The sequence below is a fragment of the Columba livia genome, chromosome 4 (assembly GCF_036013475.1).
Source record: "Columba livia isolate bColLiv1 breed racing homer chromosome 4, bColLiv1.pat.W.v2, whole genome shotgun sequence".
Classification (NCBI taxonomy): Eukaryota; Metazoa; Chordata; class Aves; order Columbiformes; family Columbidae; genus Columba; species Columba livia.
In genome coordinates, this window is record NC_088605.1 from 17,202,492 (window position 1) to 17,227,034 (window position 24,543).

At 36.4% G+C, this 24,543-nt stretch overlaps 1 protein-coding gene across 8 annotated transcripts in view; it reads right to left on the minus strand.

Moving 5' to 3' along the window:
* LCORL (ligand dependent nuclear receptor corepressor like) overlaps window positions 1-24,543 on the minus strand; it is an 82,669-nt gene that overhangs the window by 36,239 nt on the left and 21,887 nt on the right. For all 8 annotated transcript variants that reach the window (XR_010472148.1, XM_065060606.1, XM_065060609.1 and 5 more), the window contains exons 2-4: window positions 14,297-14,362; window positions 7,352-7,431; window positions 6,963-7,092 (exon numbers count right to left, since the gene is read on the minus strand). Coding sequence is in view for 7 of the 8 variants with exons in the window: in XM_065060606.1 (XP_064916678.1) it covers window positions 6,963-7,092; window positions 7,352-7,431; window positions 14,297-14,362 (276 nt within the window). In the remaining variant the exon portion in view is untranslated. The remainder of the gene's footprint in view (window positions 1-6,962; window positions 7,093-7,351; window positions 7,432-14,296; window positions 14,363-24,543) is intronic.

Sequence of the window (24,543 nt, forward strand, 5' to 3'; positions counted from 1 at the left end):
GTATCAATACAAGCAATTGAATTTTAAAATAAAGTTGTAAATTTTAATTGTAAAATCTTACAGGATTCTACAGAGATTGCCAGGACATTGTCAAAGTGCTGCCAATGAAAACATTTGGGAGAAAAAGATTTATTTCCTGTTCTAAATTGTAAATACCCTATTTTTTGCTTGTATATGTAACAGTCGCAATAATAGAAGCATTTCATTTTAAGAAACACATTAAATGAATCAAACGTGAGATGCCTATGACTTTATTTGCATATTATCCGTCAGCTAGAAAAAAGTTAAACCTCTTATTAATAAGCTACAGTTCTGAATCACTGAAAAAATAATCTTACTATAAATAGAAGTACCAGAAAGACCAACAAAATAAAGATATGTAACTGGGCACAAATGACAATGTCATTAAGAAAATCACTTAAAGTAAGTGTGTTACTCAATGCAATACTGCATTGATGACTGCAATACTTCCTCTCCCAAGACAAGCACAGCTGCCCATACTCAAAGATCTCTGTGGTTCCTTAAAGCGGCAGTTGTACTACTCATTGCGCTATCCCACCCCTTCTCCTTTCCTTCAACTCTACACAGACAGAAAACAAAAATATCCCTTTCAATGCTTTTTAACCACTGCCCATCCTTGAATTCATAGGGAACAAGGGGAACATATTTCATCAAGAGGGTACAGAGATTTAAAGATTTAAAAGTGTGAATGTGATATAGAAGAATTAGCTTTTAGGTCTGCCTTGATTGCCTAAAAGAAACACCAAAGGACATGGCGGCAGTTACTGGGATACTTAAATTAGTCTGAAACAGGTAAGACAGATGATAAATTGAGTTTTGTTTTCATGGAAGTGGAGAAACTGAAAGGACTGGACTGGATAGAAGTTTGCATGCAAAGTGTAAATTTCCTTATAGGTAGTTTGGAGGATCACACAGCATATTTGCTCAAGCTTTTTATGCCAATGAAGCTCCATTGGTCTATTAGCAAAGAATGACTATGGAGACAGATCAAAGAATGCTGCTCAAGTTTAGGATGAATAGTTAGAAGATGCCTTTTTTGTTGTTTCAGGTTTATTCAAAACATTCAATTTTGAGAATTCATTTTCGCCAGTGTCACAAGGAATTACAAACATGCATGCGTGTGACCTGCTGCCTAAAGCACACGAGCGGGCAGCTGACTGTTCAGATGCTTCTTGACAATACCTTTTGATTGGCCCTTCACTAATGCTTTATGAGTAAGGCAAAGCTCAAACCGTTTCCAAGACTAAGTACATGCTGGACACCTTGGCTTCAAGAGATGTTATGCAAGGCATAACAAAACAAGTCTGGCTCATGGTTGAAGCTGTATTCTCTGACAATCTTTCAAACCAGATCTCTACCAGAATTTCAAAAATTGACAGGAGTTTCTGGAGGAGAAATATGAGGTGGAATTCTGAATGATGGAAGATACCCACAAGGAAAAAGATCTCTCCCTATCATGTAACACCCAGGCACAGGTATTCTTTGTTTACTGGTATTTCCTGATTCCCAAATAATGAATCCAATAAATGTAAAGCTGGAATATTTTTCACCCTAGAGACAGACTTAGAAGGAAAGAAAAAAATTCAACAAAATATATTGAAGCAGTAAGACAACAGGTTTAAAAATGCTAATGTATATGCAAAACTAGCAAAAGAACAAGGAAATTTAAGAGGTGGAATTGAAAAACTGAATTATTTAGCAACAAAAGTATGTGTCTGTGTAACAGAAGAATCGTAGCTCTAGACAATATCAATAGCTTAGCTTAAAAAAAAAGACAAAACCCAAAAACCAAACAAACACAAACACACAAGCCCAATTGTAAGCAAACAAAAATCTGACAGCCAGTAATTAAGAAACTCATACAAAATGAAATATACAAAACAAAACATCTTTAACACTGAACAGTCTACCATATACCTGGTCTGGAACAATTCTGCTTCTATAGAGAACTCAGTCTGTTGCATGCACCCAAGAAAAATCTCCTAGCAAGATGATTTTTGGAGAACAGGTTGTAAACAGTGCAAATGGGAAAGAGTTATTTAAGAGTTATTTTACATCCTGGTATGATCTGTACCTTAAAAAGCAAGAGATCACAGAGCACAGGGAACACCTATCATTAGGTGGAAAACACAATAGCCTGAAATACATTTCTGCTTATTAGTCACTATCCCCAGCATCAATTGTTGTAAAACTGCAAAACAAAACTTCCAAACTGCAAAGTTTCTATCACCTTTTTATTCAATTTTAGACTCTTCACACTGGTAATACCAAGCATGAATTGTTTTGAGACACTTGCAGGAAAAGTCCACTATTCTATTAGGACCAATCTTTTGACCTAGGGGGAATAACAAAGGATTTTTTTTTTGCTCTTGTAATATTTTCTTCAGTATTATTTTTTTTTCCCAGTAATATCCAAATACTCCCTATAGAAGAATAAATGCAGCAAAATTCCTCATATATTCAACTGCTACAGCTACTGACAGCTCACACATTTTACATTAACTTACTCTAAAAAGTAACACTACGGGAGAAAAAAGGAGAAGGTATCTCAGATAATATAATCTGGAAGATGTGGAGAAGGTATCTCAGATAATATAATCTGGAAGATGTGCTCCAGGTGTTTACCTGCAGTGCTGTTGTTGCTAATGCATATTCAATCTACAAGGCTAGACCACAGTTAGTCTAACCCTAACAGCCACAAATGCAAATAGTGTCACTATCACATCTTCAGTACTGACTGTTCTACTGTGTAAGTCATTAAATTGTAATTCATACTGGAAGGACCTTGGACGGTCTCTAGTAAAAATGTCTGCTCAAAGCAGGGTCAACGATGAGATCTAATCAGGTTGCTCTGGGTTTTATCCAGTTAAGTGCTGAATGCTTCCATGGACAGAGACCACGCCACCTCTCCAGGTAGCCTGTTACACTGCTTGCCTGTCCTCATTTTTCCTTACATAAAAGAGAATATCTCATTTCAATGTGTCTGTCAACTTGCATTGCCCTGCTATGCACCACTGTAAAGAGTCTGACCCCATCTTCTCAGTACTGGAAAGCTGCTCTTGATCCATCGTTATTAATGCTGCTTTGCTTCTTAACAGCAAATGAAGCTGCGGACACAACTTGTATTATGAAGAAGTAGTAATTTAGAGTATTTTGAAGTTAGAAATAATTTCCCACAGCTCTCTAAATGATATAGAAGAAAAATGTTAGATATTCAAAGGAAAGAAGAAAAAGTGATACTCTTTCATATGTGATTTTCTTTTTACACACTGCAGATTTTTGAAAGAAAATATACTTTTACATAATGTTTTATCAATATCCGGAGTGATGAGAATAGGGTACATGCACTTCAAGTGTATTATATGAAGTCTAATTACTTACATTCAATGGCTGTAAGTCTGTATTATTGTACATGAATGCAATGAAAACATATAGAGACCTGTAACGTTAAGTTCACAGTGGTAAAGTTTCACTACATATGGGAAATTGGTCATGTAATATTTTTAAATGCAATTTAATATATTTTGGGGTAAGAAAAGTATTAGGTCTCTGAGGTCAGTATCACTAGCAAATATTTATTAATTATTATCAGCAGATGGCACCAGATATACTATATATGATCTAAAATGTTCCTATTCCTAGTCATTTTATTAAGAGTCATGATTATAGCTACTTACAAAGTTTTAAATCTATACACTTACATCTGTTGAAACTTCTGTTTTGCATATAGTTGATTAACAACAGAAGGCAGCTGTATTTATTTCATAGATCATGTACTTACATCCTGCTTCAAACCCAGCAGAACAGTCTCTAAAAATTTGGAGTAAAAGGTTCTCTAGTTTTCTCAGATCACTGTATACCTGATATTATTAGGGTAAGAGAAGGCTAAACAACACATTTGTATGATAAAATCTGATACTTTTCTGCTTGTGATTGTCAAGATTATAGTCAGAATGCAAGAGAAGTCAGTAGTAAAGAAGTGTGTAATTACGACTAATTGCAATGATTTATTTTAATTCACAGCTCAGATTTAGGATTAAGACTTTCACAGTTTATGTAATGCACAACCTTGTAACTATTCAAATCCATACTCTTAACTATTCTGTACATTAACACTATGTGTGATCATATGAGCGCAATGCACAAAGGAATGACTGATTTAAGGACCACTAGTTGACACTGACGTGTATTTGGCAGGACGATGGACAAGGAGTTAAAAGCTCCCTAAACGGTGCTCCACAATAATATTCTATTTATTGAAAACCAGTATTTTTTCATTAACAAGTCAAAATAGTGACTTAATTTCTCTTCTGATACAATACCAAAATGCAGTGGAAATCAGCAAGGAATCACAACCCCTCTTATGCCTTATAATCCTGTTGTGTGAGTAGCAGAACTGAGAACAGCTGCTTTTTTTTTTTTAATCAACATGTTTCCTGTATTCACTCCAGCTCTCCCCTTTTCACAAAAAGGTCACATGTCTTCTAGAACTATCTCACCTCAACAGCCACCAACACTCTCAGCTCTACCTGCAAACTTGTCCACTTCACCATCAGATCACCAGCAAGTTAAAACCAGAATACGGCAATTTATTCTGAGCCCAGTATCATGATTAGTTCAGTCAACTTGACTGATAAACAGATGGAATAAGGGCCAAGTTCACTCTAGTTTTCGTTCTTGTCAACATTCATTGTTTTCCCTTCCTCTACTTGCATAGTAATTTTAATTACTCTATATACAGTCATATCGCAGAATCACAGAATGCTTGGGGTTGGAATGGGCCTCTGGAAATCATCTAGTCCAACCCACCTCCTAAAGCAAGTTCACCTAGAGCAGATTGCACAGAAATGTGTCCCGGTGGGTCTTGAATGTCTCCAGAGAAGAAGTCCACAACCTCTCTGGGCAGCCTGTTCCAGTGCTCTGGCACCCTCAGAGTAAAGAAAGTTTCTCCTTATGTTCAGATGGAACCTCCTGTGCTTTAGTCTGTGCCTGTTGCCCCTTAACCTGTTGTTGGCTGTCACTGAAAAGAGGCTGGTCCCATCCTCTTGACATCCACCCATCAGATATTTGTAATCATGGATAAGATCCCCTCTCAGCCTTCTCTTCTTCAGGCTGAACAGACCCAGCTCTCTCAGGCTTTCCTTCTAAGAAACACGCTCCAGATACTGATCAGCCATCTACTAGACTCCCTCCAGGATTTCCTTGTCCTTCTTAAACTAGGAAGCCCAGAACTGGCCGCAACACTCCAGATGCGGCCACACCAGGGCAGGTAAGCAGGGAGAATAACCGTCCTCGACCTGCCGGTCACACTTTTCCTAATGCACCCCAGGATACCATTGGTCTTCTTGGCACATTGCTGGCTCATGGTCAACCTGTTGTCAAGCAGAATTCCCAGGTCCCTCTCTGCAATGCTGCTTTCCAGCAGGTCAACCCCCAGCCTGTACTGGTGCCTGTGGTTATTCACAAAAGCAACTGGAAAATACTTTGGTTTTGTTTTTCAATAGACAAAACCTTTATAACCTAGCTTTACTGATCTGGTAGATCAAAAAACCCTAAGGAAGATGCTAAAAGTCAAATGCTCTTTGAGACAAACTTAACAAGTGTCACTCTGGTGAGGTAAGGTCATGCCAAGTTTCACTTCTCCCATGATAAAAGTTCCTCTCTAGAAGGATCAACATATAGCATTCTCCAGCAGAAATATAAAGCAGTCAAATATTTAAAAACACTGTACACCAAGACAAGATCTGAGAAAGCAGAAATTCAAGGGAATTAAAATAACTGACTAGGGAAATGCTACGCAACTGGGCCAATGATGAAAGTACAATACGAATTTCAGAAGTAATGAGATGGCAACTTCACTGGACATCTTATTTCAAATAGAAAACAGTTGTTTTTAAGGAAATCCAAGGAATGAACACAGACTCAATATGCTATTGCACTCCAAAGTTCTTTAAAGCCCTAAGCACAATGTAGGCTGAATAGACAGATGCTCCATACAGAAAAAGATTCCACCCACCCCAGGTTCAAGGGCATAGTAATCCCTTCCTGCTACAACAAGGTAAAGGAGAGAAAATTTATTTCTTTCTTTTTCCTCGTCCACCTATGTGAATAAAGAGAACATGTCTGACTCTCTAATTCTTTGTTAGAACAAGAGGCCGTCACCCTAGTCATACGGAGCTATTTTGACCTTCAAGTACACCTACCAAATCCAAGAAAAACCCGTGAAAGTTGAAGTTATTGAGTAGAGCTGCAGTCACATTCCTCCCACAGGAAATTAAGAAAGAAAATGAGTATTTTTGCTGCTGTTGACAAGGACCAGCTAAGTAACTTACAGGAATCAAGCTTTGTCAGTCACTCATGTACTGCTATAACTTGCTGAGTGACAAAGAACAAGCATACCCAAAGAATTAATAAGTTACTAAGTTAATACATTTTGGCAAGAAGTCTCAACCTCTGATTTGAATGTATTTGAAGTAGCAGCTTTCACGGGAGAAGATCCCAAATCCCATTTTGTAACCTGTAAAACACATTTTTTCAGCTAAAATGGTCTTTCTGCTGGAAGTTTAGGAATAGAAAATGTTTAAATGGTTAAAATTCCAGAGAATGGCACCTGAGGTTGGCATGGAAACAAAGTAGCAGCTCATGGTAAAAAAAACCAAACACACAGAAAAAAAAAACCTAACCAAACAAAAACAGTAAAATGTAATATACAGGGGTTCAAGAAAATAACACATAATGCAAGAGGACTAACAGCAAAGTCAAGTAGTATTTTATTCGGTGATGCAAGCAAACAAAGATTAAGGAAAACCAAAGAAATAAAGAAGAGAAACAGCATTCAGTAGATAAACAAAAACTCCTTAAGAATCAAAATCAACCCTATATCATACAATTCTTCTAGATTTGTGTCGTATCTCTTAATATAAAATACATGCTTTTATTACCTTTCTTTCGAAAGAGTGCATTTAGATAGTTTTCTGCTTGGCATTCAATCTTATCAGTGTTGGACTGGCCCTGAGATGACAGTTCCTCTGTAGGCGTTGACTGTGAAGAACCAATAACCGATGCACGATCCTAGAAGACATGAAGATTATAACCTCTTTCGTAAGTTAGTCTACTGGTAGTACAACACACAATTCAATTATTGACCTACTAAATGAAAAAGAACCACTAAAAAGATATTTACTATAAAGCCAAAGCATCTTACGCCTTCTCATAGCCAGACTATCTGGAGTCAAAATGCAGTATTTGCAAAATTCAATTATCTGATTCTTACTTTCATACCAAGAATTGGGTGTTAGGGAGTCATGCTTGATATCATGTTCATACTTACACTGACTGTTTCTTTGTGTAAATTACAAAAGGAGCATTTCTCATCCATAGACCAGTCAGTTAGCTCTTCTGGCTCACAGTCTTAAAAGAAGAAGAAAAAAAAAAAGCTAGATGTTTTAAACAAGTAAAATGAATTTTGAGAACAAAATACACATCCTACCATCCTCTTAAATAAATTCCATCATAATTTAGTATGCTTTTATTAATACAATTTAGTCAGTAGTACGCAATTCTTAGATACTTCTGAAGTCTTGTTTGGCTCACATCGCCCAACTTCCAAACAGCATAGAGCACTTTTCTTAAAAGGAAAGGTAAACTCATACATTTCAACTGATTACCTATCACAGTTACTGGAAGTATCTGAATACTGTAAATAAAGCTCTGAATTCTAGTCGTCTTTCCTATTAACAGAAGTTACAAACACGTAGTAAGCTAAGCAAGGAATTAGGATATGGACTCCTTGCCATTTGAGCTACACGTGTTGATTTTAATTGAATTGATACCATCACTAAAGGGAAACCAAAACCCTATACTCACTTGTAGCACTTGATTTATAAAACTTCAGAATAACTATATGTTTTATCAGAAGGTGTACTTTGACCTTGAGGGAATATAGGACTTAAACAGATCACTTATATCAAGTCCAGTCTTGTTGTTCTGAATGGAGACAAGCCACCTATTTTTGTTAAGTAAGTTATTAAGCTTCAGTTGAAAACTCAAGAGTTTTCCACCACACACTATTCCTGAACCACCAATTGCTCTAAAGCTCTTCCTAAACCAACTGTGCTAATAGTTAAAATTAACCTTCTAATTTCTTGTTTAAATTTACAGCAACTTATACCAGTTTGCTTTTGTTAACAGTTATTGTTCATGGGCATTTAGCACCTTGATGTATTTACAGAGGATTTCATTATGCCCCCTTTACACTTCCTTTTGCTAGGCTAATCTATGCCCCGTGGTTTTCTCTCATGAGATTCAACCCCACCTTTTATGCACTATTCTCACTTGAACACACGCCTGTCTCCTGAACACAGGTGACCAAGATCTCAAGATGATGCCTTTCTTTTACATTTACACCAGACTGACTTAAACTGCAGATAGTGCTTTTCTTACAGCATCCTAGATGTGCATGAGTCTTTACCACAGCTGCAGCATTTTGGCAGTTGAATATGAACCTGACTAACTGCAACACCAAAGTCCTCTCCATCCCATTAATTTCCAGTTCATGCACTTAACATAAACAACCCTCCTGGCCCCTCTTATTAATTGCCAAATATGCTTCCCCCTTGTCTCTGTCCCACTAAATTACAATCACAGTTCTGTTAGGGAGGTTCTTGTGGTTATCTGCTTCCAATAACACACAGTAGTAGGTTGATCTTGGCTGGCCATCAACACCCACCCAGCCATTCTCTCACTGCCCCCAACAGGGCAGGGAAAAAAACTAAGATGGAAGAACTTGTGGGCCAAGATAAGACAGGGAGATCACCTACCAAGTACTGTCACAGGCAAGCCAGACTCAAATTGGGAAAAATTAATTTCATTTATTACCAATAAAAATAGGTTTGAATAATGAGAAAGACAAAACAAAAACCACCTTACGACCCCTGCTTCCCAGACTTCAACTTCACTCCCTTGTTCCTGACTCTTACACCTCATCCCCCACCCCAGACAGCACAAGGAGGATGTGGCACAGGGTCTGTCCTCAGTTCACAACAGTTCCTCTCTGCCACACTTTCCTCCTCACACTTTTCTCCTGCTCCAGCATGGGGTCCTTCTCACAGGCTGCAGGCCTTGCTGAACTGCTCCAGTGTGGGTCCTTCCCACAGCTGCTCTTCTTTTCCACAGGGCACAGTCCTTCAGGAAAAGGCTGCTCCATGGGCTCTTAATTCCTGCCAGGCCCATGCTCCAGCATGGGCTTTACATGGAGCTTCCTTCAAGGGCGTCTCCACCTGCTCCAGTGTGGGGTCCTCCACAGGCTGCAGTGTGGATATCTGTTTCACAATGGTCCTCCACAGGCTGCAGGTTCTACCTGCTTTACCATGGTCCTCTCCACGGGCTGCAAGGAAATTTCTGCTCCAGTGCCTGGAGCACCTCCTCTCCCCTCTTCCTTCCCTGACCTTGCTGTCTGCATGGTTATTTCCAACTGTCCACGCACCCCCACACCACACACCCTCCCCGCTATGGCTGAGCTTTTATTTTTTCTTAAATATATTATCACAGAGGCACCGTCAGAAACAAAATGAATCTGAAAAAATGAGGTTCTTGAGTGCAAAAATAACCCCAGTAACTCTGTATTATTATTTAAACCTAATTTATTCAGCTCTAAAATACTAATTCAGAACCTAATTCTGTAATAACAATGTGTTACATGCTTCCAGGGATGTAAACCAGCAGTTCTAACAGGTTAGACAGCTGATGATCAAAAACAGACACGGAATCCTTCTTGACTGGACAGTAACAAAAGATAATGAGTTATTTTCACTGAATTAATCAAGCTGTCCCAGCCTTTTAGAACTATTCCTTTAATATGTCCACACATTAAAAACTCCCACGCTATTCTTTAATAACAAGATCATGTTTTCATAGTTTTCCTTGTAATCATAATAAATCTACTTCTGAATGCTGGGATTCTCTGCATTACTCCAAGACAGGTTTTGTATTTTCAGAGATATTCTTCTGCCTTGGAATCCTGACGTTCCACTGTTAAAAGTATAACTAGAGAGCAATGCTTGTGTGTTGCCAAAAAAGCAGACCTCAAGTAACATCGGCACTGCACAACACTACATGTATTCAAAGAAGTATAAACCATGCATAACATAATGCATTAATCATGCCAGTGAGCTAAGCAAAACTGCCATCACATAGCAGATATGTGCCAGCTATATTAAATGCCATACATCCAGTCTCAGGTCACCACCACAGGAAACACACTGAGACCAGTATTAGTTTTTAACTACAGATAGACCAGATAACATAGAAAGACCAGAGGTACAGATGGCACTTTTAAGCAGAGGAAACTTTCCTTTAGTTGCATTCAGTTTAGGATCATGATCATCTCTCCTCCCCATTTTATCCTGCTTGGGGTCAGCTGGTGAAAGGTCTGCTGACAACCTATAACAATTTTTTCTCACAGGCTGGCCAGTGTTAAGATTGTGCAAAGAGCATTCTAACACTAAGCATAGTACACGTTATTACTTGAAACCAAAGTCATTTAGCACAACACTGTTAAACCCATTTCAAATTTTTAAGAATAAAATGGCAAACTTTGACAAAAAACTACAATCTTTCTTAATTTCTTAAGCTCTTCAGATCTCTACTCCCAAATCATTTTTTCCAAGGAATCATGCTGAATTAAGTAAATTAATACAGACATCTGTAGTACTGAACAGATTCCATGTTTACCTCACATGAAATAATTGTCTAGTATGAAATAATGAAATAACTGTCTAGTAAATCTAAATACAAGATAGCTTAAAAAGTTAAACACTTCCCAGTATTTTCTGCATTATTACAATAATGTCCCAGTAAATTTTCCAGCTACTTGTCTCAATTAGGATATCATCGCCTTCCTTTTTATATTGCACTACTGCTTCCTAATAAGTACATTAGAATATCTGAAGTGTTTATCACATTCCTTCACCTTTTTAATTTTATAAAAACTTGAATCATATCAGAGATTTGCGTGCTTCTAATACAATTTTTCACCACATTACTTTATATATTAATAAGTATACCAGAATAACCTAAGGAAAAATAAAACACACCCTCAAATAAACTTTTCATCCTGTACAAGGAGTTAGGATTTTTTTCCTGGTAGAAAGCTGCTTTTCTCCCACAAAACACTGTTTTTCCTCTGCCCATAAGAGACCAGAACCCCAGCAGATAATCACACAAAAAAACCCAACCCCCATACACACCAGATGATTAGAGGAAAAGCTTCTAAACAGTTTAGTTAAATATCTGTAAGTAGAATGTAAAGAATAACAATTTACATATGAAGCTACTTAGCTGAAAACGGGTATAAGCAAAGGGTTAGAAAGCCCTAAGGGCTCAATGACAGAAGCCTCGAGCTCATCCAGAGCAGGACTTGGGTCAGATGCCAAGATACAGAACTTGACACTGTTACAACCAGAAGCTGCACTATCAAAGCAGCCAGGAAAAAAGAAAAAAAAAAAAAAAAGTCCTACATATATGTATCATATAAGAATTTCAAGATAACGAAAAAAATCTTGCCATCTTCAGGTAATTATCTGGTGTTATGTCTTTTTCAGCCTAATTAGTTTGGCTTCTCAGCAAGATCGTTTCTGAAGTTTACAAGATATTTTCTTGAAAAATAAAAGGTAGAAAAACTGAAGTGTACATTTTACCATTTAAATTTGTTGTTACAATTTCTTATTCTCTCAAGTAACTTTGAAAGAATACAATACAATAATGTAACCTATACATCAAATACTATTTCAAGACAGAAGGAGGAAATATATCAACACACTCGAGTTACATTTTATAAAATTACACAAACCCAACAATGAAAGAGAAAAAATGCTGTTGTAGCTATGCAGCACATATTTCAGCCAACTTTCATGCATTTCTGGATAAGAAAACCATATAATTTCTCAAGGGTTGTTCAAAGAAACATATGCTCTTGCTGATGAGGCACAATTCCACATGTTGACAGTTCTGGTTCAGTGGTTATAGTGAGAAAAATGGACCCCTTACCAGATGCAGTGACTTAGGCATGTCGCCAAGAGCCAAAAACCTTAGGTTCTGATTCTACAGACAATATATTTTATTAAGTAAGGCACATTATTTACTCTATATCTTAGTTTCATTATCTGTAAAGGCACTTAAATTTTGACAGTGGAAAGATTTATAACAAATTTTACTCAAGATGCTGTGTTAATCTTTACCATGCAATTCAAACCTCAGATTAGAAGCAGCCTTGCATCCTATACTATAAGGCAGGGGTGTCAAACTAATTTTCACTAGGGGCCTCCTAGGAGTAGTTACATTTATACTGTCCTAAAATTCATTTGGCCCTTTCAAGACAACCACGAGGCTGATGTGGACCCCAGTGAAAATGAGTTTTGACACCCCTGCATAAGGTCCACCTCTACCGGGTTTGTATAAAACATGGCCATTTCAAATGGGACTATGGAAGTTACACATACTGTATATATAAAAATGAGCCAAAAATAGTAAGGCAAGGTGGGCATCCCAACCTAACATTCCATCTCTTCTGCAGTTGCTCCAGAAGGAAAATCAGTTTTACAGATGTGTCAACCATGGAAACAGGTTTTAACGGTTGAAAAATTCAGGCACATTACTGACTGATATTCTTGCAAATGGAAAAAAAAAATAGTTTTAAAACTTTACATTTTAGATAAAAATGAATTTAATTTGCAGGACAGAGTCATCGAGGAACCAAATATCAAACGTCATCTGCAAGCAATGGAAACAGCCAACAGGTTACAAGAAATCTTCAACAGCATGAGGCAAATAAGCTAAAACTTTTCCCAAAAGATAACTCAAATATACACATGCAGGAGCTCTAAAGGAGCAATATAACACCTTATTGTGTACTATCAGGCTCCTTTAACACTTATATTCATTAGCTCAGTACTTACTGCTTTTTTACACAAAACCAAAAAAAGTGTCCTGAAACTCCTTTCAAAATGTAAACCCTTCAATGTAAAAGAATAATACAGCTTTAAGTGTAAAGCACAATACATAGTGACCAACCAGAAAACAACCAGAAAAAAAAAATACTGTACACTATTACAACAATGCCCTGTTCCCTTTCCAAAGCAGTAAAGTGCTAGTTCATCACAGCAGATAGGAGTGCTACTCATGAAAATAAGGTTTAACCCAAATTTACACATTTCTTAAATGTTTTTTAAGTCTGACTAGTGTCATCCTTAGCTTTACAGGTGGCAAAAAAAATTCTTAAAACATCAGAAAAATGGTATTTCAAGTTCTCCCCCTTTACCTTATGTATATCCATATTATGTTATGCATTTGATACAGGTCAAAGAACTTGCACAATATGACAAGGACAAAATCGAAACCAAGTTAAAGCAATTACTCCAAACCTATTCTAAGCAAACACAGTATATGACACCCTGCCCGTTGTACTAGCACTATAGAAATTACATGTTTTACAAACTACACTATCAGATAATAAACTGTAAAGAAATGGAACATTCTGAAGGTTTGATAATAGAAAGAACATATTTTTAAAGCCATGAAAATGAACTTGACATAACACTCCATGCAATGCTTCAAAGCAATTTTGTGCTGGATATGTCTCCTCTGCTTTTGCTGACCACAGATAAATCATTTCATACTTAACTAAAGACTCAGATGTTATTGACAGCTGTTCCAGCAAAACCAAACCCATGTGGAATACAGTTAAGTTCTACAAGGATAATGGAAAAAATATATATACACACACACTTAGACATAGATATAGATATACACACACACTTTATATATCTATAAAATATTTTTTAAAAGCATTATATATAATGATATAAATATACATAAAGCTTAAATTTTCTTGACCACTACAAGAAAACCTAGGTAGCATTCATCACCTTCCTTTTCCCAATTAATGTCAATATGAAGCTGAGCAGCTTGTCTTCCCTTTCTAAAAGCAGTCCAAAAAAATGAAGTAGGATGTGCAGTATTCCAGAAAAGGAAAACATTCTCATTAGAGTTTCTCAGGAAAGCTTAGCTAATCCAAAATTTCCCTGCATAGGAACAAAACCCAGGTACCATTTTATCTAAAATTTTGCTTATATAGAGTATTGACAGGAATACGATGAAATAAACATTAGAAAAACAGCTGAAGACTTCCTTTTTAGAATTCAATATGTACTTTAAACTGCCTTTAACTAAAGGAAAAATAATACATTAAGGTAATCACACTAAAAGCCAGCTTATTTACCTTCAAATAAACTGAGGTCTCTTCGTAGCCTTGGTCCATAAAGCCCTTCTAAAATACTTTCAAAACCTGGAGACAAAAGAAACATTTAAAACAGTAAATCAGAAGTTTCTGAAAGGAAGGCAAGTTTGAGAATACCAACAACAAGTATTCTCAAATTCTGAGAGCAATTCCAAAAATTGTTACATTTATCACACAAATATTTACTCCTTCCACTACGGTACTACTCAACAGAATTAGAAGATAAAAGTAAGACAAGGCAACTGCCATCTGCACACAATCGGCCTATTAAGCCATGCCCCTACAACCTCATTAGACTTAAAATAACTAACACAGAATCTTAAAGGTGGGAGGATTAACCTCATATCTCTACACAAGTGAAGAAGTCTCTCTGTTACACTGGGAATTAGAAACATGTATGGAGGTGGAAGAAGAAAAGAAAGAGGAGGAAACCTTCAAAATCAGAAACTTCTCATTTGTGAACACCTGAAATTATATAATCTCAGGAGGCTACTATTTCCAAAAACATAAAAGAGAAACCTTATTTTGCTTCTGATATTGCAACAGTCCTCTCTAGTCCTATGTATCAGTACAAAAACTCTTTAAAATTGAAGATGAGCTAAATGAGATAATTTTCCAGATTTACCAGCTACTCTGTTTAGGTTTTTGGTAAAATCACATACTGCAACAAGGGCAAAGAGACAGAGCAAATGAAATTATTAAAAACCAAAATAAAACAAAAAACCAACCAAACACACTCCCTCCTCCTTCCCCCAACCAAAACAGAAAATGGATGGTAACTGATAAAATACGGTGAGAATTTACATCATCAACATAACAGAAGTTTTGTTCAATATAGAAACAGTTTACAAGCGTCCCCTCTTTTCTGCTTCCAAATAATAAGCTTATTTTCAACTAAGAGGATAATTCAAAGCAGCATTTGAAGGTTCTCATTCCTCACACTCAAGACCGGTCTACATTAAAATGTAGCTATTTTGTAGTACTTTGCAAGACTATTTAATCATCATACAACATAAAGGATAGCAATATCTTCAGGAAACAACTACCTACCAAAGAATATTTAGAATCATAAAATCTGCTCATCAGCTGTGATGCCCTCTAAAGTAGCACAACATACTGGTCTCTCATCAAAACTGACATTTACTTTTGGGTTTAGATTATATGTACACGAGTATAAGGAAAAATAAATATGTACCATATCCTAAATAGCATATTAAATAATAGATTAAAATCCTAACATAGACAAAAGAAGCTAACACATAGGAGCTGTTCAGCTTGACAGGTCACATTTTGTTAAAATTTACATTTCAATTTTGTATTATTTTATAATTTTAATATGCTTCTCTTTATTAATAAATTCAATTTATTATAATCATACTTGCTATATTATTTGAGCTATACATACATTTCTATGTTAATTTTCCACTTTTCTTCGTAGTAAATAGTCCCACACAAGAATAAAGTGACAAGATCAGTGTCCTCTCACATATACATACGTATACACTTTTTAAACACAATCTAAAAAAAACAGACAGCAAAAATCCAAGGCAAAACTATACTCTAAAAATTACCTTCAAGTACTATCCACTAACTCTTAGATTCAATGTAATATAAATTACATCATATTAACATTGCACAAATTCCCAGTTCATCTGACTTCAAAGGGTTATGGACAAAAAAAAAAAAAAAAAAAAAAACAAAAAAAAACAAGAGAGATTAATAAGTCTGAAGACTGAAATTCCCCAAACACAACAATCTGGAAGTACAAAACACACTACTGTATTATTATGGTCACCAGTGTTATAAACTGCAAGCCACTTTAGCTCAGCAGCTAGCCAATACTTGGGTTGTTGCAAGTTACTGTCACTGGGTAAAAATATGAACGGAGTCAAGTATCTCTCGCAAACAGCTGTTCTTATTCCAAAAGAACAAACACTAACTACCATCTGTTAGCACTTTCTAAATCAAATAACAGCAAGCTTGTTTACTGTTCTAGTCAGCACCCAAAATCTCATTGTTTTCTGGACACCCACCTGCTCCCCACCCCAAGGTGTGGAGGGTGTTATTTGTTTGTGTTTACTTTTATACATATCCACATCTGTTTGCCCCACTGCCTGCTCCTGCCTCTGCAAAAACACAAGCATAGAAAACTCAGCTCTGTGAACCAGCAGTTTGTTAAGGAAGAACGCCATTTCCAAACAGACCTCCTTACACCTTTTACTAAAGATGGCAATTAGCACACCGTGAGCTGCTTTTCCTGAACACAGGACACACCACCCCACTCTTCTGCTAGACCACCAAACCTGGTTCCATCCCACCCACCCACGGTGATGCTTCTCTTACAAGTGCTCCCAGAACTTGCCTATTGAACCACAACTTAGACTTACTCAATGTGATAATTTGCTTCCTCACCTTTGGATACTTGATTCCTTTTTTTTTTTTAAAAGAAAGTTTACTTGTACAAGCTAACAACACAGATTATTTTTCCAGCCCTTACTCTAAAGTTCTCCCAGAAAAGATGTGGACTACTTGCATTTTGTGCAGTTTTCTACAAAGTTCTGATCCTGCTTTTCAGTAGGATTGACAGCATTTTAATTTAGCCTAAACAAGAATATACATTTTCACTTCTTGTACAGCTACTGATGAATGTGTGCTGGCACTCTTTCACAAAATGTAATCACCTGAACCCAGGCATTGCAATAAACCTTTATTTTATTTCATCAGACAGTGTGTGTAAGAAAATGTTGTTGGTGGTTTTGGAATTCTTAACACTCTGAAGAGCCTACAGATATCAATGAGAAATATTATTTGCTTATACCTCCTGCAATTCACCAATAATACTACTAATAAAATGTGCTCTAAATTATTTTACAGAATTTTGTCTCTTGTCGTCTTACAGAGAAAATACGCTTCGAGTGCTCATAGAACTTAATGATTTAAGCTTTCTGAAAGGTTTTATCACTGTAAACTACTTAGCGTCTGTCACATCTTAAGTCTGTCTACGTTAGAAAGTGTATGTTGCCAAGTACAAACAGTGTGGGCTGTAAAATTCTTTATTATGAATAAAACAGAATATTAATGGATACAGTCCATGGAAGTTTCCCAGGCTGTGCACCTTACACAGACTTGCAGAGGTACTCAAGGAACACACTAGGAGTCTTCCTCACTGCATGACCAAATACAGACATTTTTCATACCCCTTAGCAGTAGTGCGGCTACGTATTATGTTGGCACAAAAGGAACTGCAGTTTTTGCATTGTTCAAATTTGCTATTTGATACTGGAACACATTCTTAAATAAATGCAGTTATGTTATACATCATTTTAATGGGCTTTTCTTGCTTTGTGTTTTCTTTTTTTGCTACTGACTTATTACTTGCTGTTTGTTTTATATTTATTTTAGACTATGGAAATGATGTTAGACAAAAAGCAAATTTGAGCAATTTTCTTATTCAAGTTCAAAATGGGTCATAAACCAGCAAAGATAACTTGCAACATCAACAACGCATTTGGCCCAGGAACTGCTAATGAACATACAGTGCAGTGGTGGCTCAAGAAGTTTTGCAAAGGAGACGAGAGCCTGGAAGATGAGGAGCTTAGTGGCCAGCCATCAGAAGGTGACAATGACCAAGTGAGAATAAATATTGAATCTCTTACCGCTACACAACAAGTTGTCAAAGAACTCAGCTTTGACAATTCTACAGTAGTTCAGCATTTGAAGCAAACTGGAAAGGTGAAAAGGCTCAATAAGTGGGTGCATCAGGAGCTGACCCAAAAATCAAAGAAACTGTCGTTTTGAAGTACTGTCTTCTCTTATTCTGTGCAACAACAACAAACTATTTCTTGATCAAATTGTGATGTGTGATGAAAAGTGGATTTTATGCAACAACCAGCTCAGTGGCTGGACCAAGAAGAACCTCCAAAGCACTCCCCAAAGCCAAACTTGCACCAAAAAGAGGTTATGGTCGCTGTTTGGTGGTCCACTGCCAGTCTGAGCCACTACAGCTTTCTGAATTCCAGCAAAACCATTACATCTGAGAAATATGCTCAGAAAACTGATAAGATGCAGCAAAAACTGCAATGCCTGCAGTTGGCATTGGTAAACAGAAAGGGCCCAATTCACCACAACAACGCCCGACCACACATTGCACAATCAACGCTTCCAAAGTTGAACCAATTGGGTTATGAAGTTTTGCCTCATCTGCTGTATTCACCTGACTTCCGCCCAACCGACTACCACTTCTTCAAGCATCTTGACAACTTTTTGTAGGGAAAATGCTTCCACAACCAGCAGGATGCAGAAAATGTTTTGCAAAAGTTCATCGAATCCCAAAGCACAGATTTTTACACTACAGGAATAAAGGAACTTATTTCTCATTGGCAAAAATGTGTTGATTGTAATGGTTTCTATTGTGATTAATGAGATGTGTTTGGGCCTAGTTACAATTATTTGAAATTCACAGTCCAAAACTGCAATTACTTTTTCACCAACCTAATATTATAAAGGCCTGTGCCATTCAGAAACTAGAAAATAGCTAAGCTGTACCTGTAGCTGTGGACGCTATCTAAAGAGTTGATTCTATGCTGCACTGAGTCTAGAAAAGTCACAAAGGTGCAGACTTAGAATTTTTAATACAAGGTTGGCCTAAATTGAGGTTAGGCAGAATTAGTTATGCAGCTTCTAGAAAAGCTATAGTGAATGTATCTCCATAATGTTTCTGAGAAAAAATAGTTATTTCAGGCTCACAGTTGATCCCAGTTCAGTATGTTCTCAAACTGCCCGTTCTCTCCTCCTTCCCTCTCCACGTCCTCTAGGTGATAACAACTGCAAGTGTGTTTTCAACAAATTTGTTTGAATGACTCAGATTATGGGTTAGGAGAACAGATAAAAAAGAATAAATATTGTGTAATAAGTGGACACTGACATTTAAGTACTGCTTTCAAATGCACCACTTGGGAAGTCTGAAGATAGGAGAGGTAATTACTATACAGTTGGGAAACAGAAAATCAGTATATGTGTAGGTTATATTAAAATGTTTCTGATAGGTTTGGTAGAATACATCATACTACTTTCTTGATTCTCCTAGTGTTGCTTATGGCCATAATAATTTCAGTATTTTAATCTTCTTTCCAAAACAAAGTCCATTTCATAAAAGCAGATATATTTTCATTCATTGTTGACTCTTCATTCCTTCAGAAGTAGTATTGCCCTCTCCCCGCATTTACATGCTTTTATTTCAGAAGTAACCAAATTCTAGGGCTTTAGCTACAAGGCTTTTTTTTCTTTTTTGTTAAAGTCACAGTATTTAAAATATTTTACCATTTTACTACAAATTAATATTTTTTAATAAAAAAAGGCATTTTCTCTTTGCCTTTTTACTCAGTGACGGAACACAATAATATTAAATTTCAAGGAGGGGCCTCACAAGATTTAGGCAAACTATAAAAATTATAACTAACGCAGGGGCATATTAAGGTACTTGTAACAGGATTAACTGGGAATTCATGTAGCTAACTAGCTGTGATGCTGCAGCCACCAGTTTAAAAAAAAAAAAAAAAGTGAAGAAAAATCCTATAATTTAAATTCTCATCACACCAATGACCTCATAATAAGCCATCTAGAAAACCCTTCACTTATACTTGCTCCTCTCCCCCCAGTCTGCTTCAGCTTCTTCCAGTTTAGGAAGGCACAAGCAGATGAACTGATAAAAAGCTTTCAGTGGAAATATTTCTAAATAAATTCACTTTTTGGTCTGATATCTTTTCAAGACATAAAGACTGTTTCATTCATATCTCTGGATGCGTACCAGAAATGGTAGATTCATGTTGCTTACATAGACAAAATTTAAATGGAAGAAGGAGATACTTTAACAATACTGCTCATCTCATTAATATCTACTGCTCCATTTTTCATCTTAATGCTGAAAGGCTACCCATTAGAAGAGATAATATTGTTTTCTCTAACTACATGTTAAGGAATCTGGAAATCCCAGGTACATGCCAGGTAAAGTAAGTTCTGCTTCTCCCCTCCTTCCCCAGCATATCCTCAGTTAGGCATAAGGTCAGACTGCTGCACACTGCTTTGAAGGATGGGGCATGCATGTGTGTTTTTACTATAATGAAGTGAGACTTTTAGAGCTTAAAACACTACAGCCTCCAAATGCACTGAAAGAAAAAAAATAAAAAGGGATCTTGAAGTTCTGTATGACACACCTTTGTTAACCCACCTAACAAAGTTAACAGAATCAGATGTTGGGATCTTCACAACTTCTGCAACCCTAAATACTGACTTATCACAGGAACCTACATCAGCCTCCACTTTGTGGTTTAATGTATCAAGAATCACAGCTAAATTATGGTGGTTCAAGCTGTTTTACTCAAGTCCAAATCACATGTTATTTAGCTTTTTAAGTAAAATCAGGCCTCACCCCTCCTCCAATTTAAGAAAAAGATGCTATCAAGTAACATGCATCAGCAAGGAAGATTCATGTCTCCCTCTCGTTTTTTGAGTTTATTCAATATTCTAAGCATAGTAAATAGAATTAAAAGTTAAGAGTAGAAAAAAATTGCACATTCTAAGCACTGTGTAGTTTAGCCCATTAATGCTGCTTTTAAAATCAAAACTAATGGAAAGTAGGTTCAGAATTGCTGATTTCAATTCTTAGAGGATTGTAAAATTTAACAAATGGTTTTTAAAACGGAATTAGGAAAGTCCAAAGAATAGGATTACATTTAATGAGATTGGGCACAGTACCACCAGACACAGCATTAAAATGGTACTTACTTCTTTTATTTTTCTGGTGTTCGGTAACGGTAAGTTAGCGTTACTTTACCTTGTTATTAAAGAGATTTGATTACAACTAAGAGTTTGATTCTTGCTTCTGCATTTTCCTATGACCACAGGAACACTGTTATCTAGTTTTCATATAAATTCTGTTCCCACTGTGAAGTCATACAATGCATATTATGAGGTGGTATTTCTTAATCTACGAAGACTGTAAGTTGTGTGAGGGGTCTCAGAAACCAAAAATCACATTGGAAAGAAATTATGGACATGTAAGGACCAAAAGACAGATCCTGCACACCCCAGCGTATTGCCCTAATCAACAGACTAACCGCCTTATATGCAAGCTTCCCTTGGCCCATATACTTTTATTTAGGTAGTAGTAACTTCATGGCAAGATGCAACAACGAACACACAGTTCTGAGCTAAAACTTGGCAATGTTACCACAAGAAATAAAAATTTCACTTTGTATGGATATGTATATAAGCAGTTAAAAGCTTGGTTTTACCACACAAGAGCAACGACTTAAATGGCTTTTTTTCTTCTCCCCTTGACATTTTGCCCTCTTTGACCTGACTAAAAAGTGAACCCTTCTGAAAACTACAAGCAATTAATAAAAAGTACTATATAGAAGTGACAAACTTAATTTCTATTTTTCTCTCCATTCTATAGTTTCATGACCGCATTATTTAGATTGTCTCAGTACAGGAGTATATCTGAAAGAAGTTTTGTGGTTTGCATTTCTGAGTGACCTGTCTTAGATTTCAACAACTGCAACACACATAGAATTCAGCCTCATTAGATTCATCAAGCATAAGAACCACCTTTTTTTTGTTTGTTTGTTTTATTAACAAGTAACACAAGCAGACACAGGCACCAAGTCTCCCAGTTTCTCTGAAAGAAAAAAAACCTCTAACTTCTCTTCAAATTCTATCTCAACAGTGCTCCAGTATTCATTTTAAAAACACAAGTGCAAAAGTCAGAGGCAGTATTTTGTTGTGGCAACTTAAAAAGGCAAGGAAGTCATCTGCCTTTCTTACGAAGTTATCCCTTTCATAAGAAAGGGACTTGGAGCTCACGTTCAATCATTTTTAGTTTCTAATAATTTAAACCCGCAGCCTTCTGAAGTATAATATAAGCCCTGATTTTTACAAGTGCTGCTTGCACTCTGTGTTCCACCACATTTGACATTACAGGTCACCAGTTCTCCTGAAAAAATGGTTATCTGCTTGTAGATTTTGCAATTTTTGTCTCCAAATAAAGAAATGGTCTCCACCTTCCAAGTGGCAGGGAAAAAAAAAAAACAAAAAACAAAAAAACCACACATCTGAAACTCAAGCCCCTGAAGAAATAAATACCTGTGTTTATTACTCAGCCATCACCAAATTCCTCTGATATGTCAGACCACTCTCAATTGATTTAGAAAACATTTTACAAGTTTTCTGTAGTACTAATTCAAAAGTTTGAAAATAATTTCATAGTATTCTCAATTATTTTATTACACCTAGTTAATCTTATCCCACCAAGCAGCAACTCCCTTACAACTGCCTAAAGGATAATATTCTGTAGAGAAGAGAGTTATTTTTGTATTTTATAAGAGTAAAGTGTTCAACAAAGTAACTTAAATTAGGTGTTAACAATGTCCACCTGTTTTTTCTGCCTTTCCCACAGGTCAGCAGCTGTCCTCTCTGCCCCTCACCATAGATGGATTAATAATCTTAGCCTTGTTTATATATTGACATAATTCTCAAAGTCATAGGGGTTTTGTTGTTTGTGGTGGTTTTTTTTTTAATATTATTTTTTATTTATATTTTGAACCTACTATAACAACAATTTGAAAAGACCAGGTTATTACACCACTGAAGCACTGAGTTTAAAAAAAAAAAAAAAAAACACCAAACAAAAACAACACACAACAACAACTAAGCCAACCAAACAAACAAAACACACAAGGAACACAAATACTCAATCACCTTTTGGCCATTGTTAGAAAACAAACAAACACAACAAACACTATCTTGCTGGGCAGAACACTCAAGATATAAAGCAAGACACCAGAAGCACAAATTACTAAGTCTTGATCCAAATGTTACCTTTTTCCTGTTTGCAGTGTCACTACAGAATATCTATTAGGTAAAATTCATTATTAAATAAAATGCTGGTCAGATTCTCAGGTAAAAAGCAGCCTATTTTTTCTTGCAGAGAAGCTCTCTTAGGACAGATTTCACATAAGAATGTTGAATACCTTGTCTAGCTTGAATCCACTTTTCACTTATAGCACTAAAAAGTATTATTATGATAGAAAGTTTTAAACATTTAGCAGAATAGGCTCATTTTCTTTACCATATTGATTCAGATCCCTGAGCAAACAGGAACCAACATACCAGAGATTCCAATGTGAAAAGGAGGAAATCCTCTATTTAGACTCCAATACAAATTCTGAACCACAGCTAAAAAATATACTTGTCCTTCTCTAATGCAAATCTTGACTCCACAAAATAATGTAGTTGAGGACACTGTTGCTGCTGCTGAACAGAGACAGGGTGACCAAAAACTGAAATGAGACTACAGAACAGCTTTGGTTCTAACTGGCTACTTTTCACTTTGGATAAAAATCCTCACTTTCAACTCTCTATGCTGTATTTTATTGAGGAAATTCAGACAGTGATGAAATACGTTTTCCAAAAAGAATACATATGTCAAACATAACTATAACATTAAGCAGTTACAAGCATTAAACAGAATATAAAGAGGGACTAATAGTCCAGTGCTGGGAGAGGGACATCGGCCATACCTCAGCGGCAAAATAAAAACAGGAAATGTCCTACCTCCCCATAACTGTTCAACAACTGTAAAGAAAAGGTTGGCAGCCCTTGTAACTTAAGTGGCACATCTGTACGTTAAGTAAAGACTAAGATTAGCATCAGTTCTAAATTCAGGTCTATTTTTCAGGTACTTGTAAACCACAGTAAGAAAAATAAGGTTCGATTAAGAAAAGGAAGAACCCCCACGTTTCAAAGTATCCTTGTTGACTTGTAAATAGGAAAGCCTACATGACACATTTTTCTGTAGCTTCCAGATACTGTAGAAATTAAAATAAGATTTAATTTCTAATGTAGTAACAAAATATGGAGAGATTTGTGTTATTTATAATTTAAAATGCATAAGGAAAACACTTCAGAAGTGACTGTGCTGCTCTGTGGATAGGGAGAGAGAAAAATGCTTTTAAGTGACAGTTACTGGAACTTAATTTCTATTCTCTCTAAAAACTCTACTTTCACAAATAGTGATGTAATCCCAGCTGTCACACAGGGACATTTAGATATGGAATTGGTGTGAATATCAGTGTTGTTCAGATACTGAAGCTTGTCCTACTGCCTTTCTTTTTTCAAGATGCAACATCAAAAAGGTATCTAGATGCCAATTGCTACTCAGAACAGTGCTA